The sequence below is a fragment of the Protopterus annectens genome, chromosome 16.part0, assembly GCF_019279795.1.
Source record: "Protopterus annectens isolate FY-2018-M chromosome 16.part0, PAN1.0, whole genome shotgun sequence".
NCBI classification, from domain to species: Eukaryota; Metazoa; Chordata; order Ceratodontiformes; family Protopteridae; genus Protopterus; species Protopterus annectens.
In genome coordinates, this window is record NC_056750.1 from 560,063,604 (window position 1) to 560,081,879 (window position 18,276).

Genomic DNA, 18,276 nt, shown 5'->3' on the forward strand with positions numbered 1-18,276 from the left:
ACATTTTGGACTTCACCCCCCATCTCCTTACTTAAACATGCTCCATGGTTGCACAACAGTGGAGAAAAGTGAACAATTTGACAAAGCACCACTATTTAATACACTGCAAAAGTTGGAAATATTGCAGGTGTGTCAGCTTTTGATGAACTTCAACTTAAGAAATGGTATCAAAAGACAATCTCTAAAAGATGACTGCAATAGCATGGCCATAGAAAATCGTCCAGCTATAGTGTAAAAATTATTAACTAATTGTTCTTATTTTTAGTATTATTCCATGGCTCAACTCCAATATTCCCTATCCATACCCATAATCATAAACTACAATTTTGCCATGTTTTCTCTGTATCTTCAAAGTTAAAGTATATACTCATGTCAGAAAGGTAGTACCTAAAGTTTGTTTCTTCTATGACATGAGTTTATTCCCGTCAGGTATAGAATTTTTCTGGCTGTTTGTGTTGAAACAATAAGAAGTTTAACAGCTGTTTGAAGATGGAGTTACTGAAGATGAAAATAGTACAGACAACTCTACTAAAAAGTGTTTACCTTTCAGATATATGTTGATGAATTGTTCTATTTTTTATCTGATCTTCTGACACCCACAACATCGGCAATGATGTTGTGACAAATAGAAAACACAGCAACCTGAAAATTCCAAGATCCTGTCTTTCAGAGCAGTAAGCTTGAGTGAAAAATCTGGGCATTATATATTATTTTTTTCACTTCATCGACATTGCAGACAAAAGTGTTGAAGAATTTCTGTTTCACCAAAAGTCTATACAGTACAGCCTTCCTCTTCTCTGACACTGCTGTGATACAGGAGCTTTGCTCTCCACTCCCCAAAAATATTGATTGAAATTCCATTGCAGCACAGTTTGTGTTTGCAAGTTCTCTTTCAGAAGATCAATCCACATTCAGATTGTGCTACACATTGAAAAATAGTTTCCCAGTTGGTAAATAAAGTGAGGAAAAAAAAGAAATCTAAGAACTCTGGTGAACATTTTCTTGGGAAACAGTACGGAGTAAATGTAGTAGTAATGGAAAAATTCTGTTAAGACTGAAACAATTCATGCTGAAAACACTTCAGCTGGAATTTTTTTGAGGAGAATCTGATTGAGTGTGTTCAGCATTGCAATGGCTGTTCTGTGATGCCTACAAAAAGAAAATATTACCATTGCCATGTTTCACAGGTTGCCGGCCATCCTAGCCGTAATAGATATATATACAAATGTCCTGTGCAAGTAAATGAAATATGCAAAGGTTTTAAGAGTTTCTATACAACAATGTAGACAACTGTACACGCAGACTACTGCCCTTCTTTTCCATAAACAGTATCCCTGCTCATGGTGATTTTTCATGACCCTTGAACATTCCTTATTAAAATGTAAATACTGTTTTTGCTCATTTACAGTTCTGTTTTTTTCTGTTTATTTCTTTCCTTTTACATTCACATGAATTAATATAAATCAGTACTATTAATTAAATTCTAACACACAGTTTTTAACTTTTTTCATAAAACTATCTAAGGATAATCGGCTGTGCTGTGTTGAGTTTGGACTCTAAAATGTGATCATTATGCTCTTAAAAATACAATTCTTTTTGTGCATTTATTTTGAGCAGTTTGTGACCTGAAATCTTTGTGCAGATAAACTCTGATCTCTGACCATTGGTGAAAGCTGAGAAATAGTTGCATGTCTATAGTGCTGGAATGGATAATGGCTTCACTTCAAAGTTGACGTTCCCTTGTTTACTGGATTTGACCCAATGATGACCCTAATAGGTACTTGGTGAATTGTCCATGACATTTTATTTACAAGCTAAATGGATAAGTTAGCAAAGTGATGCCCTGTACAGCTGAAATGCATTATCACTCTAAATTTCAGTATTTGAAATATGTTAAGTGTTTTACCAGTGGTTTTACTTACCTTTTACATTAAGGCATGTGGTACATATAGTGTCATAAGGCATTTTGGTTCCTGTAAGTTAATCTGCATAGTCTGGCATTTCTTTCATTCTTTTTTCTTTATTTTGTTTGTTAAAATCTTTTAAACTTGTATTTCCATTTATGCTGAAGTCAGTGAAGTTTGCCTTCTGTGACGTATGTGTAGAGATAGTGTGAGGATGTATTTGGAAAATTTATTGGAGATACAATTGCACATGTGCAAGGAAGCATACATTAAAGTTTCTGGAGATATTTCACACTGACCACAGGGTGATGTTGCTGAAGGATACAATAAATTTATTTGGCCCATTCTTATTAAAGTATTGGCCAAATATATAAGGAATGGTAAAGGGAGAAATGCATTTTGGCACTTAACTTTTAGCATCAACAAAACACTTAAATAAAACTTAGCAGGAAATTCTTGGAAAAAAAATAATTGCTGTTTTTAGTTTCAATTTCTAGCATCAAAAAAGTATTTTAGTGTGCCTACATTTTTAGAGTCTACATTTGTGTCTTAATCTCAGTAATGATTCCAGGGTTCAGGTTTTAAAGTAAATATATAGATATTAAAAAGATGCTGTTTAGACATGATCTTTTGCTCCATTCTTTTTCTTAGTGAATAGGTAATTCTACAACAGCATACAAATGAAAGAAAGTATCCTGCATATACACACACACACACCCAAATGTTGTAGTCCATACATTCATCAGGAAGCAGGAATAAGCAGTGTTGCCCTAAAGCACCGATGTAAGCTCAGATTGCCTAAAAGGTACAGAAAGTAGAGTTAAACAGTTTAGGTAATGATACAGAGGGCTACAAGGGAAACAAGCAATACAGGACCTTGGTGGACCAAACAATAGGGGTAGTCTGGGGGGTCCTCGCTCAGCTAGTGGAACACATGGGCTAGGCTATCCAATAGGGTTATATCTAAAGCAGGCCACCTACTTAGCATGTTGGAATAGAATCCACACAGCTGTGATAGAACTGTATGCCCTGTACAGACATATATAACAACAATTGCTACAGTTTATACCTGCCTGCACGGAACATTTCAATGTTTGTTTAGTTTTAAAAAAAAAATACTTTTAAACTGGAGCAGACTGTTTGCTACAAATGTAACAAACATCTCCTAAAGTTCATACCCTGCCTGCACAAAAGCACTACAGCACTCATGTTTTAGTTAAAAAAAAAAAAAAAAAAAAAAAAAGATTTTTTTTTTTCTTTTAAACTGTAGCAAATTGTTTGGTACAATGTAGCAAGCAGTTGCTACAGTTTAGACTACACACACAGTGCTCAGGTGTGACTGTAAATGCAATACTGGCTTTTAAAAACCAGTATTACAGTAAAGAGTGATTGGGATCATCTGATTGCGTACCCAAACGCTTTTGCACCCAGGCCTATTGGCCATCTTGCCCTGCCCTACCTACTCTACTTTTGTTCTTCAGCTCTGGCTCTGATGCCATCATGGATGACAGTAACAGGAAAGCTGCTAAATTTCAGAGAGTAGTAGCTTAGACCCGTGACTATTCACTTGTCACTGTTCCTTGTATTGCTCTACTCAGTTGGTCCTCTGGCTGTAAATATTTCTTTGCATCTGCACCAATCTGGACTTCAGGCTGATGAAAACAAGTGGTCACAATTTCAGCATTTGCTGCTTAACCTTAGTGACCCCTTTTGAGGGTCCTGTTGTATTCTGGTGCATTGTTCTATATTAAATATCATCTTTGAAAGGGATGCTACTAGGTTGTCCCATAAAAAGTCACCCTGCTGTTGGTTGGTTTTTAGTTGTTACAGAAGCTTTCTCCACGGAAATGTCTCAAAAATGGGATGCCAGGCCTAGAAACCAGAAGGATAGAGGAGTTATCACTGCTCCTGTAAACCTCACAGTCACACACCCTTTTATGTCTTGTACTTGGTTCACTTCCTGGACAAGGGATATCCAATGCCTTGGGACTGCCTAAGAGAACATAATTACTAATCAGGAAGATTCTGATGTTCATAATTTCATCGGTAATGGCATGTCTTTGTAGTTGTGGTTCTGTTTGTAAAGTATGATCCTCCTCTTCATGATCTCTAGAAAAATCTGTGAATGTTGGAAATCCTCACTCCTAATAATCTCTATGTGTAACTCCAGAACTAAAAAAAAATTCCTGGAAGCTTAGGGCTATTGATTTTGCTCCAAAAGGATAGAAAGATATTCCAAGCTAGCTGTTTCATTGGTTTCATTCCTGTTGTTCAGAAAATCCTCGCTCGTGTCTTCTCAACCAGGCTATGTTTGGACATGGAGCCCATACAGTATCCTTATAACTTCTAAGCCTGCATCAGGGTAAAAGGCTTCTGCTTGCAGGCTTTTGTATTTTTTTCATTTTTTCTCCATCTCCTTTAACCTTTTCATCAGTGTCTCATTGACCTGCTTGGTGTAGTGGTAGTAAAATGGGCCAGTAGCTTGAAAGGGGTTCTCTGTTGTAGCTAAGGGCTGCTGGGGATTGTTCCAGAAGAACTTGGCTGTAAATGCCTGACATACCTTTTGATCCTAGAGGTTCTTTGGCCGTGGCAATGAGGAGTAATTTCCTGGTGACCTGTGGAGTTTGCATTAATTTCAGATGCTGCAAGCACCTAAAACAAAACCACAATGCATTAAACACAACTTCTCTATTCTAAGTCCAAAATTCTGTGAAACACTAATACCCATACTTAAAATGATTAACCTAGAACTGACCTCTTATACCAAATTCAGGTCTTGTTTTAAAGCATAGCTTCTCAAAGAATCCCATGGAGATACTTTTCTAATGCTTTCACTTCTAGGACTCCTTATCTCTTCCTTATATTGTTTATTACAGTATCTTGTTTCCCATGTGAGTGACTTTACTGAAGCAGTTCTATAGATGTTCTTCATGTTTCACTGTTGCAGTCATCACTTTTGGGTTATCTGTTTGCAGTAGCCCTCACTCGGCCTGATTAACAAAGTCTTGGGTCCTGCGTCGGTTGCTGTCCCTGCTTCCATGACGTCAGGTCGTCAGGGGAATAAAACATGCAGCCGATGCCATTACATCTGTCTTTCTTGCCGTGTGGTGCCTGAAGTAGAAGCAGTTCACAAGTGCCTGGTTGGCTGACTCCTGAATTTTTTGTTTTCGAGTTTCAGAACCGAAGTCTTCAACTAAAGCTAAGTACCCCATTGGGGAAACTTTTTCTTGCTCCTTACCGATGTCAGTAAAAGTTAATAATTGCATTACTTGTGGAAAGCAAATACCTCATAAAGATTTTCATTTGTACTGTATTCCTTGCCTAGGCCCTGACCACAATGTACCGTGCTGTCGGTTTTGTGCTTTATTTAATCAGTGCACTATCAGTCGTCTGTATATTTTCGCCTCAAAATATTTCGGTTCTTGGTTTAATTATCCAGAAATGTCATCGGTTAGCAATCGAACTACCGGGATTCCAAAAAAACGGAAGGATAAAGACAGAGACAGGCTGCCGAGGTCCAAAACAGCTGACGCCACTTCTCCTAAGCCAGTCGCCAGTTCACCAGTACTCAGTGAGGTGCTTTCGCAGCCCCTGATACCCACTACTTGTGATTCGCAGGCCTCTACTGAGACCCATTCGGAGTCCAGTATGCCGCGAGATGCTTCAACTATGGAACCTGTGGATGTCTCTACCTTGGATGGGTCCAGAGCCTCTGTGCAGGCACCGGCTTCTGAGGGTGTATTCAGGCCTATGGACTTGCATATTAAACCAACGCCTCCTTCTTCTTTTAGGGCTAAATCTCGAACCATGTCTAAATAACCGACGCCCAGGCCGCATGCTCAGGCCTCTATGCCTAAAAAACAAATGATAAGAATGGCTGAAGATCTTATAACTCTAATCAGGGGAAGCCAGCTTCCCCCTTCTAAGAGACCTAGGACTGAAGTTGTTTATGAATCTTCTGACCATGATTCTGATTCTTCCAATGATCTGGATTTGCCCATATCTACTTATGAGGATTCTGATTAGGTTCATAGGTAGGTACTAGGCTATTGGCCCTAGGGCCTATATAAGCCTAGCCAAAAATGTACCCTGGCTTTTGCCACCCAAGAAAATTATTTTCCTGTGCCCCTGTTGAGCAGAGCCACAGAAGTGATCCCTGGGTTGAATTTCCTATTTCCCATCCAGTCATCAAGATTTTTCTTGAAGAGTGCAAATGAGGAGCTTTGTTTGATACAGACAGGTAGTCTGTTCCAGAGTATGGGAAGTCTCTGAGACAGGAATCTATCCCTCCAGCATGTTCTGTTTATTGTGGCGACGAGGTTTAGGTCCCTGGAGCGTGTAGCTCGGAGGGATTGGGATTGCTTTAAGTGGACCATGTCCAACAGCTCTGGGTTTGACATAGCTTTGTTTGTTAGGCAATATGCAACGGAGTAAAGCTGGAGTTTTTTGAGACGGTCTCGTAGGGCATCTGTTTGAGGCCAGTAATCCTCTTTGTGAGGTATTTCTGTGGCCTTTCCAGTTGTTGTAGATGTCTTGTGAGGTACATACCAAAAGGGGCATTGTACTCTATAATGGGTCTAATGAGTGATGAGTAGAGGGGAACAATGACCTCTTTTTTTCTGGATGAGAAACCTTTTGTGATGAGGTGAGCCACGTGGAAGGATTTCCTGACCACTTTGGCAATGTGATTATCAAAGGAGAGACTACTGTCCACCTGTGTCCCAAAGTCTCATCACATTTTCAGTGTTTACCAGCTGTGTGGTAGTTCATGGGTACAGAGTTTTTACCAAAGGGGATGACAATACACTTTTTGTCATTGAGCTTCAGACCATGGCTTTGACACCAGGCATCTGTCTCAGTGAGGACCTTTTGTAGGATGTCCACATTGTTTGGAATTTTGATTATGGCTCCTAGTGTGCAGTCATCTGCAAACTTTGTTAGCCAAAGACCTTCTGTGTTAGCCTGTACTTCAGAGAAGTAGATACCAAAAAGGAGAGGACCCAGGACTGAACCCTGTGGTACTCCACTTGTCACTGGTCTGAAGTCAGATTTGGAGTCTGCTACTTTCACAGTGTGGGTTCTGTCCATGAGCCATTTGGCAACCCATCTTGTGACATAGGGATTTATACCTAGTTTAGTGAGCTTATCTATAATTCCAGAGTGGGGGATGGTGTCGAAAGCCTTGGAGAGATCTAGATAAGTTGTGTGAACCACCTTACCCTTATCTATGGCTTTGGTGACTGCTTCAAAGAAGTTAGTCGGGTTTAGGAGACATGGTCTGCCTTTTACAAATTCAAACTGGATAGAGTCCAGAGTTTGGAGATTACCAATGTCTTTGTTTAGGAGTTCCATGATGATACGTTCCATGGCCTTGCAGACCAGGCTCATCAGGCTAATGGGGCAGTAGTTCCTGGGGTCTGTCGTGGCTCCCCCTTTGTGGAGTGGGATAACCATTGTGGTGCGCCATTCAGTGGGCACAAAGCCTGAGGTGAGGCTATGATTGAACATGGTACTTAGGTAGGGTGCCAGTTCATTCTGTAGTTCATGTAAAACGCAGTCTGGGATATTATCAGGTCCCATGTATGCTGTGTTCTTGGCTTTGGAGAGTGTGTTTTTTACCTGTGCAGCCATGATTACAGGAACTTTACATTCTTCCGGTGTAGAGATGGGCCCTCAAGGGGGTGAGAGGGGGTAAAGTTAGCACTGAATCTATCTGCCAGGATGTTGGCAATATCAGTTGGTTCTGTATATTTAGTGCCATTGTGTTGTAACTCACAGCAGATCTGAGTGTTGCCATTGAGATTCTTGACATAGCTGTAGAATGCTTTGTGCTTGTCTTTAGAGTCAGTGGCAATTTTGTTTTCGTAACTAGCTTTGGAGGATTTTATGAGGGATCTCAGCTTCTTACTAAGGTTGACCCAGGGAGTTCCTCCAGTCATGGGATTTTACTCTTTTTTGCAACAGTTTCTTTCTTCTGTTGTAGAGTTTGTTTATGGCAAAGGACCACCAGATTGACTTTCTTTTTTTGGAGGATAGCATCTTGGTTCTATTAGGGACAGCATGATCCATGCACTCGTGCAAGTGCTTATAAAGTGCATTTGTGTAGGATTCAGCAGTCGTACCTCTATTGTCCGTCTGCATGGGTGTCATGAAGTTTGCCACTTCTGTCTTAAGAAGTGTGAAGTTGGCTTTGCAGAAGTTTTTTATGGTGGTTTCCTTAATTGGGGGTGGGGGCGGGATGTGGATGTCTAGGGTGATTAGCCTGTGATCGGATCTGACCAACAAGGAATTGACCTCTGGTGTGGAACACCGGTTGCCCATGTTGGTAATGACCAGGTCTAGGATATTGCTACCCCTGGTGGGGGTGTGAATAAGTTGATCCAAGGCGTTGGAATTTATGAATTCCAGAAAACTTTGCGCAAAAGAGTTGGTACATGAGTAGTTTTCCCAGTTAATGGTGGGGTAGTTGAAATCACCCATTATTAGGGTGTTGTGTTGTACCCTAATACTTTCCAGTGTATCAAGAAATGAGGAGTTGGAATCCTGAGACATGGTGGGGGGTCTGTAGCTAGCTACAATTTGGATTGCGGTCTTGCCCAGAGTTTGTTGCACTTGGATAATCTCGGATGCATTATGCTGTGCAACTAGCCTGGAGGTGTGGATATCCTTAATGAATATGGACACGCCTCCACCTTTAGTGCTTCATTCCGGGTTAGGTGGCCGAAAAGTGTGGTATGAATTATAGCCTGGTAATTCAGGGGTGCTCTCTGGAGCTTTGAACCAGGTCTCTGTCACTGCACAGATGTCGATGTTCTCCATTTTAAGGAGTGCCTCGAGTGAGTGCATTTTGAGGTTTAGACTTCTAGCATTGAGTAGCATTACCCTCAGATTTTGCTTGCTTGTACTTGTTTTGGTGGTGAATTTGTCATTTGAACCTTGCCTAAAAAAAGCACTATAGGGGTGGCAAGAGCCTTAGCCAGAATCCGGAACCCCAAGGGTGACAGGTGTAGGCCATCTCTGGCAAAGCATTGTGGTCTGTCGATCATTTCGTCCCAGGCAGACAAATACTGGATCCCCTTAGAATGACACCAGAAACTTAGCCAATTGTTGAAGTCAGTCATTTTGTCCTTGTACTGTGGTATCATTATGGGTGATGGCAGGATGCTACTCAGGGCTAGGGTCATACCTGCCTGGGCTCCAAGATCGGAGAGCTCCTCCATGTCTCTTTTCATGTAGTTCAGGGAGGTACGTCTCAGGTCATTCACACCAACATGGACAATGACAGTGTCATATTTGTACTTGTTGCAGAGTGACCTGAGTGCATGCGTTATGTGGTGGATCCTGGCACCTGACAGGCAGCTGACAGTAACTTTCTCCTTGTTTAGTCTGGTGAGTGGAACATCAGTGTGCCTGACTATAGAGTCACCTATGACTAGAGTGTTGCGTACGTTGTTATGCCTTATGGCTGTGGTTGAGTGGCACACTGAGTTTGTGGGCTGTGTGTCATTTGGGTTGTGTTGGGGGGTGGAGTTTGCTTGCATTTCTGCTTTGGAGGTCCCTGATGCTTGGGCAGGTTTTTATTGAGAGCCTCCATGAATGTAGGTGTGTGTTTTGTGTTTCTGTGTGTGTGTTCTGGTGGTGTAGGTTTTGAGGGACTATGTAATGAGTGTGGTGTGGTGCAAGTGTTTACCTTCTCCTCTTGACTGTCCAGTCCAGTCTTGGGTGAAGAGAACTTTGCTTCCAGTTTGGCTATATAAGTGCATCTCTCACAGGTTGTAGTGTTGGGTGGTAGGAAGAGAGGGTTGTCTGTGTACATGAGGCAATTGCTGCATTGCCCCAAGATGCCCAGATTCATCAGGTAGACAGGAGTAATCACCAGGAGCTGACCCTTAGACATGCCTGGATAGGTGCTTATTTATTAAGCACTAAAAACTGCTTTCCTCTAGACAAGTGAGGAAAGTTGAGTGCTGTAGTAATTTGCAGCTTATTTAGTGCTTACAATGAGTTCTGAACAAGTGCTGAGTTCAAAGAAACAGATTTGAGTGCTGAAACTAGAAAACTGGCTAGTTCTAAGAAACAAAATTAAGCTAGAAGGCTTACCTCAAAACAGAAAGGCTTGGGGCTCAGAAGCCTACAAACAGTCTAGACCACTTACAGGAAAGAAGCTTAAATTTATTTATTTTTTTTTTTTTTATGCAGAGGACTCTATTCCCTCTGCTTCCCCTCCAGAGGATTTTTCTTTTGGTGAAACCTTACATACTCTAAGGGAACATTTCCACTGGGAAAGCCAGGATTTTTCTGATTCAAAAAAGAGGCTTAGGGATTTCTTACTCCTGCCTCTGCATAGGCCTTTAGCTATTCCTCCAGTACTAGACATTGTTGATGCTTTTTCGGACTCTAGTTTTGGCCCTGATTCCTTGCCTCCTGCTCCCAGAAAGCCTGACAGATATTACAGGGTTCCTGATTCACACAAGTTCCTTTTTAAAAATCCAATTGCAGATCCAGAGACTATTTCACAGGGACCCAAGGGCATTAAGGCTTCTGCTGCTAAAAATCGTACCCCTTCTGATAGAGACTCCAGGGCACTGGATAGATGGGGTAAGAAGGTTTGCACTTCTGCAACCTTGGCCATTAGGGCTTTAAACCGCCAGTTTCATATGTTAAAGTATCAACAACATGTTATTGGATTGCTTAAACAGAAAATGATGTTGATTCTGGACTGTGTGGAAAATAAAGAATTACAGGATTTAATGCATTCTGCTGAACAGTTTGGAAAACATACTTTGCAATGCGGATTTGGTTCTTTAGAGGCTTCTTGCAGGGCTGCTGTTACTGGGTCTGTGCTCAGAAGGCATGCTTGGCTTAAGGAGCAATCTTTACCTGATCATGTTAAAGCTAAATTGTTGGATGCTTCCTTAAATCAGGACCGCCTGTTTGGCAACAAGGCTGAGGAAGTTCTTAAAAAGATGGAAGATAAAGCTAAATCTATGCAAACTGTTAAAGATTTCTTACAAGTTCAGCCTCCTAGATTTAGTAGGCACTGGCCTTCTAAGAATTGGTCCTTTCCAGCCTCTTCAAGATCTTCTCAAGCCAAGCCCAGACATAGCAGAAACCACAGGTTTCAGTCCCGGGGGACACACAAGACTAAACAGTGGGGGGTTTCCACACCCAAATCAGGGAGTAGTAAGACTCCCCCTATGGAAAACAGTCTCAATGACTTGCTTCTAAAACTTACAAGCACTTCCCAACTGAATGCTCCTTTAGGCGGAAAGATTGGTCTGCAGGCCAAAAACTGGGAACTCATTACCCAGGACAAATGGGTTTTAAATACAGTGTCCCAAGGATACAAATTTCACTCCCATACCTTACCAACACCAAGTGGGTGGTCAGATCTACCCCCAAATCAGTGGACAGAGGTCCAAAATCAAGTACTCTCTCTCTTAAGCATGGGAGCTATTCAGTTGGTACCAGAAGAGGAAAAGGGACAAGGGTTCTATTCGAGACTTTTCCTAGTACCCAGAAAAGGCAGTACATGGCGTCCTATCCTGGAACTTTCTACTCTAAATACCTATCTGGTGATTCCAAAATTCAAGATGGTGACTCTTCATCAGCTGCTTCCTATGCTATGCAAAGATGCATGGTTGGCAACAGTAGACTTAAAAGAAGCATACCTGCACATCCCCATAAGGGAGTCTTGCAGAAAATACCTACGCTTCAAAGCAGGCTACATGCACCACCATTTCTCTGCACTGCCCTTTGGCTTATCTACTGTGCCCCCAGGTATCCACAAAGTGCCTAGCTCCAGTCATTGCATTCTGCAGGCAAAGAAATATTCACATATGCCCATATCTGGATGATTGTCTAATTCAGGCAGAAAGCAAGGACATACTTTTGAATCATCTGGCCTTTGTTCAAAGGGTACTGACTTGTCTGTGGTACACCATAAATGAAAAGAAATCACAACTGGTACCCTGTCAACAAATTATATTCCTGGGAGCAAGCTTGAATACAACTTCCCAGATGGCTTTTCTCACGTCAAAGTAACAGATTCATTTGACAACCTACTTCAAACAAGCGACCATGAAAACTCAAGTTATCTGCAAGGCAAATACTGCAAGCCTTGGGGTTTGTGGCCTCATGTATTCTTCTAATTCCATATGCAAGGCTGCATATGAGGAAACTGCAATGGTATCTCAAAAGCCTATGTTGTCAACATTCTCAGGATCTAGAGGCAATAATTCCTATCATACCTTGCCTACATCTAGAGTTCCTTTGGTGGGCAGAGGCCTGCCACCAAATCAGGGGTCTACCATTCACACCACCCCCTGCCACCCAAACTTTAACAGCAGACGCATCAGACTATGCATGGTGGGCTCACCTGGCAGGGAAGTGCATTCAGGGCAAATGGAACCCAAGTTTAATGCACCTGCATAACAATCAAAAAGAAATGTTAGCTGTACAGAATGCTCTGACAGTCTTCAAGGACCACATTCTTCCAGGACAATTAATGATAAAGATGGACAACGCCACTGTTACGTGGTACATAAACAAGCAGGGGGGTACACAAAGTGATGACTGCAACAGTGAATACACTTGAACATCTAAATTTATGGTAAGTGTACACAACTGTACTTTATTAGGAATGTGTTTTTGTTAATTTAAAACTGCCTTTGCATTCATTAGTTGGTGCATAGGCCAACTTGGCACAAGTGCCTTTTTTGGGGGGGTGGGGGGGGTGGCTTTGATTACTGTATGGGTAAGTGACTTGCTCAGATCACTCATAATGCATTGCTGTCTGTTGTTTATTATGATATATGCATTGCCTTCTCTCTCTTTAGCAATCCAGCTGATAATCCTTCAGCAACTCCTTTGGTCTTTTTCCCCATTTCCTAAAGGAATACTCACATCTCAGGTCTTCCATGTAGTAAAATTCTCTGTCGGTCTCTGGCACATTTAAGTTTTTTTTTGCTTCTCTGATGATCTTAACAGAAGTTACAGAAAAAACAATTTCGCTTTTTCAGATAGCAATACAGTTCTTACCCTGCAGAATGCGTACAATAAACTACAATTTCAGTTCTGTTTTTTAGCCAGCTTTTTGCTATTCTTATTTCTGTAGCCTTTTCTCATGTATTACTTTCCCTCACAGAACTGTAAGAATTGCTTTGTTACTGTGTATGTATAGTAAACTGGCTTTGTAATATTTGTGGTTTCCTTCTACAGTTTTGCCAAGGATTGAAAATGGCAGCAAATGGCCAACTGATATTTCAGCAAACAAGGGTGCTACAATGATGTTAGAGTGTAAAACCACTGGGATACCTCAACCAGTAGTGACATGGCTAAAAGATGGTCGACCTTTACCAGCCAGGCAACGCTTCTCCATTCAGAATGCAGGACAGTTACTACAGATTCGCCAGGCCGATGTCCATGATGCAGGTCGTTATACCTGCAGAGCATTGAATGTTGCAGGTCAAGCAGAGAAGAAGTTTGATTTGACTATCCAGGGTAAGTAGTTCTAGCAAATTACATGACAACAAACATCGTATAGTCTACATTTCAGAACTGTCACTCATTATTTTGAGTGGATCGATTGCTGGCAGTGCAGTATAACTGGGGTGCTACACTCCTGAGTGTGGCATCTTTCACATGAGATGTTAAACTGCAGTCCCATCTGCTTGAGTTGGTGGTAGCTCAGCTGGATGTAAAAGATTTGTCTCCCCTGAAAAGATGCCACTAGCCTAGTTGGACTAATCTGGTCAACAAAAAATGAATGAATGAATAAATAGGTAAATAAATACACTTGAGTGTGGTATGTATAATTCATTATTTTCTTATCATGCCCAGATAATACTTGTTAGACAACATAGGAGAAGAAAAATGTATACACACTATACTAAAGTATATTTATGTATTTATTCATTCGCTCTTTTTTGACCAGATTAGTCCCACCAGGCTAGTGGTCTCTTTTCAGGGGTGATCTGAGGTAGTATTAAATCTATTAAGGGAAATGTGGCCAGAGCAGTAGAGACATCTCCTACTTTTTTCATTAGATGCAGTGGGATCTTTAAATCTAATCAACAAAGAATAAATAAATATGCTTGAGTATAGTATGTATAATTTATGCTTTTTTCCTGTCTTGCCCAACAAGTATTTCCATTTCTCCACTAACTTACTTTAGTGCAATAAGAAAGGGTGAGCTTAAAAATGTATTTGGGTAGTTGTGCTTAAGTTTTGTCATGTTGTATTTGTACCAATGAACTAATGGCTGTAAAGGGCATAGTGCATTATTCACATTATTATGCTGAGTTTAACAACAGGCAGTTGTTATATGTCCAAGACTGTTTATTGATTTATTGAGCAGGGACACTTTATAGAATAGTTTTGGTAAAGAGACAAAACCATACGTCATGCAGCAAAAACCAGCACAAAGTACCTGTAAAACATGTCCACTTACTGAAAAGAAAAATTTCAATAAATAAATTAAACTGTTAAATCAAAACTAAATACTCATTCAATACCAAAGTCGGGTCTAAAATTTAGACACTGTTCTGAAAAGACAGTATTTTAAAAATTTCCTAAAGGAAGATTTCGTCTTAGATATCCAAAGCATGAAAGGTAGTGCATCCAGAGAACTGTAGTTAAATAGATAAGGAAGCAATAATCAGATGACATAAGGAATTGCCAGTAGTGTCCAGTGAGTGAAACAGAAATTAGTTAAAGTGCAGGGAACTGGCAGCTTGGTCAGTTATTGGAGACACTGGTCATTCAGGACTCTGTAAGTAATGACTGAGTTTTTCACTGACTGGAACATAACTAGTGGTGCACTTCCAACACAATGGGTGGAATATGATTTCAGTGCCCATTGGTACTGTAGGAGTAGACTTCTGTAGCCACTGAAGTCCAAACACATCAGTCTATGAAAATCTGAGAATACTGCAACGACCAAGACAGGAGGGACACCAAGCAGTGGGTTACTGTTTCCAGGCTGGACGTAAGCAACAGCTGCTTAATGCGGGAAATGTAAATGAGATGAAAATATGGTGATTTTATAAAAATTAGAACCTGATCCTTGACTGTTACTGTGTTGGTCGGTAACAGCCCATTGTTCTGCACATTCCTTTGAATTCCAACTTGTTTCATTTGCAAAAACAAGTGGAGACATATAAGGGGCTTGAGAAAGTTGAACAGTGCCATGGACTTGCATCTCTTTAGTTTTATTTGGACCAAGCCTGGGTCAGCTCTGATTTCACAAGTCTAACTTAGAAAAAAGCAATTTTTGAGAAGGCTGAAATCAGACAAATGCTCCAGAGAAAGGATGAATATCATGAGTGTAAATGTGATGTTGTATACCTTTCCTCACCATGAATGGAGTGTATACAGCATGAAGAGCAATGCTGACAAAGCCTAACTATAAAGAATCCCATAATTCAATAGGCAAGTGTGTGAGGAATTAACTTTGGACCTCCCACCTCAACTAGGAAATCCCAGGGGAGGACTGAAGAGGCCATAGTGGCTATGCATGTTTTCTAGAATGATGCTATGCTCCACAGTTTAGATGTGGCCTGAGGACCAGAGCTGAATGTAAAAGTTGGTTCCCTGTCACTAAGAGGTGTCTCATAACCCTTAAACCTATTTACCCTATGCACTTTACAAGGAACATAATCATGCCAACCCTTATGAGATATAATTAAGACTGGACAAACATGAAAACCAGACAATTGATTCAATGCAGAGGTCACTAAGGAGTTATGGAAAATGAGCAGTGTCCAAGACCTAATGATAACTGGCAATGTAATCCAGTTGGAATGGGTTTAGCAAGAGAACTAAGCCACTGAAAGGGATCTTCTTTGAACTCATATATGTTGTCATCTCAATATTGATTGACATCAGAAGTAACCCAAGGGGGAAGTAAGCCAAGCTATTGCCACTCTAAGAAACTGCCTTTGTTTCCAGCTCACATATAAATATATCTGTTAAGAAAATCAAGTGAAGAGAGTGGCCTCTGATATGAGCGGTAGAGAAAATATCCTGAACCGGGCAAGTTCCTCTCTAATTTGTAGGAATTTGCTGGCAAACCCGACTGAATTATGTCTGAATCCGGTATTGAAATCTATAGCCACAATCCATTATGGATAACGATACAATGAGTTATTGTGAGATTCAATGAGCTACAAAAGGGAGAGCCAATATAACTGGGTGGACATTAGATGAGGAGAAATGTTCCTGGCAGTCTGTTACCACAGACATAGATTTATAATTTTCAAAAAAATGAATTTTTTTTTCATGAGATGAAATCTGGACACTATATGTGTAATTTTGAAGTGCAATTTCCAGTAATTCATGTGATTTCATTATCATTTTTAGTGAATTTCTATTATATGCTAAATTAAAACATTCTTTGTACACTACCTCAATAAAGCGAGTTGTTATGAGTAGTTAATATGAAAAGAAATAAGGGTTGCAGTATGAGTGTTGTTGCCAAGGATGTCAAATTCCATGAAAATGCTGTGTTGTCTAATACAAAGTACAAATTCATGGTTTTGCAGTATTTTCTCCAATGGAAAGTCAGTGGCCATCCCCATTATCTATCTGAGATCCAGCCAAAATCTAACACCAGATAGACCCTACTCAGATAGCTAGATGAAATAGCTAGAACTAACCATATGAAGGCTGACATTTTTATCCATCTTTGCCAATCCCATAGTTAGGGAAGTGTAAAGTGGATGGCTGCCCTAAGTACAAGTTACTAGGGGGTGCATTCAGCATTGCAGAAGATTTTGCCAGTCAGGAATGTGTGCAGTGAAAGCAGTCACTTTTGGTCCTCAACTTTATGTTGAGGGGTGCCACTATTGGGACTGTCCAGGAGCCCTGATCTATGCTTCAGTATTAAATTTAAATTAGAACTCTTGTATCTTGTCATGGGTAACTGCAGGACTGATTTAGTAATTAATCAGATATTATACAGCAGAGCATGGGTCAAGGTCTTATGATGACAGGTGCCCTCTACTCCATAGGAAACTCTTAAGAAAAATGCTCACTTCTTTCCTAATTACATTTCCCCCTAGGATGTTGGGTAGTGGGTCACAGTGGAAACCACCTCCTTCCAATTCTTTCAGGCTAGAAACCCACCTGTTCTACTGCCCCCATCCAGTAGTATTTTGTAGACATGAGTGAGCATCAGTGTAAAGTTTCAAAAGGAGGACAAGTTAACTTGGATGAGTGGCATGCAGGTAGGAGAGTCTATCATAGGAATAATCCAACCTTGATAGGGATCAAAAGCCGAGGTCAGTAAGCTTCACTAAAGAAAGTTTATAAATAAATAACAGATGACAGAAGTCATGGTTATTTATTAAATAATCTGCCATACATTGCCACTCTACCCAGAAACCGCTCCTAAAAAAAATGTTGTAAAGAAGGTACTTCAAACAGTGACTAGATTTTTTGTAATGGGACTAAATAGCTATAATGCAGTGAACTAAGGGATTTAAAAGAGAAACAGATCAAGCAAGGACAACTCATTTGATATGTTCCAGTAACTCCTGCTGCTAGCTATTAGCAACAAACAACACCTTGGTAGCTAACTGGGAAGAGTTTGCTTTATCAAGAGCAATTGTGTCAAGTAGGACAGATTTACAGAACTGATCCTTTCTACAAAGTGGCGCTGACTTGGAATTAGTGTACTTAAGGATTGTACTGTTGTCAAACATCTCATCTCATGCTGACACATACTGGACCCCCATAGAATGATGACTCGTATTTAGCCAGTTGTTAAAGCCAATCATCTTTTCTTTTAAACTCTGCATCATTTTTGGTAATGGAGGGATTCACCAAGAATGATCTGTATCTCTCATTCCAAGGCTTCTGCATACTGGCAAAAGCTTTTGCTGCCACCATTGTGCATTTTTACACAAGGTCCAACTAATGGACCTCCTAACCAAGCCTTCAATCCAAATCTACCACTGGACCATATTGATGTGGCTCTGCTTAACGCTAGCAATCTAAACAACATACTGACGGACCTTAAGGCTCTTCTGCATTTGAAGCACGTCCATGAATGCGTTTCTGATTTAAGTGCTCAGAGAGAGCTCCCTCAGTACCTGGATTTTGTGCTTTCCACTCATTTACACCTGATGGAAACTGTAGCAATATCTTAGGGACCACAGTACCTCAAGACAAATAACCTGCAAACCCTCAAGTCGAGCGTATAGAGATTCAAATCATGCAGATATGATTTAATATCAAATCATTGTGAGCTATAGAATTCCCTCCATGTCTCCACTCCATAAAATCACACAACACTACTAAATATTCTTGTCGAAGTCCCAATAAGCAGGAATGCTGTTATTCTAGGAATGGATATTTTAACTACCCAGTG

At 40.6% G+C, this 18,276-nt stretch overlaps 1 protein-coding gene across 2 annotated transcripts in view; it reads left to right on the forward strand.

Annotated features, from left to right (window-relative positions):
* HMCN2 (hemicentin 2) overlaps positions 1 to 18,276 on the forward strand; it is a 2,554,053-nt gene that overhangs the window by 1,483,408 nt on the left and 1,052,369 nt on the right. For both annotated transcript variants that reach the window (XM_044058392.1, XM_044058391.1), the window contains exon 45: positions 13,125 to 13,406. In XM_044058392.1, coding sequence (XP_043914327.1) covers positions 13,125 to 13,406 — 282 coding nt within the window. The remainder of the gene's footprint in view (positions 1 to 13,124; positions 13,407 to 18,276) is intronic.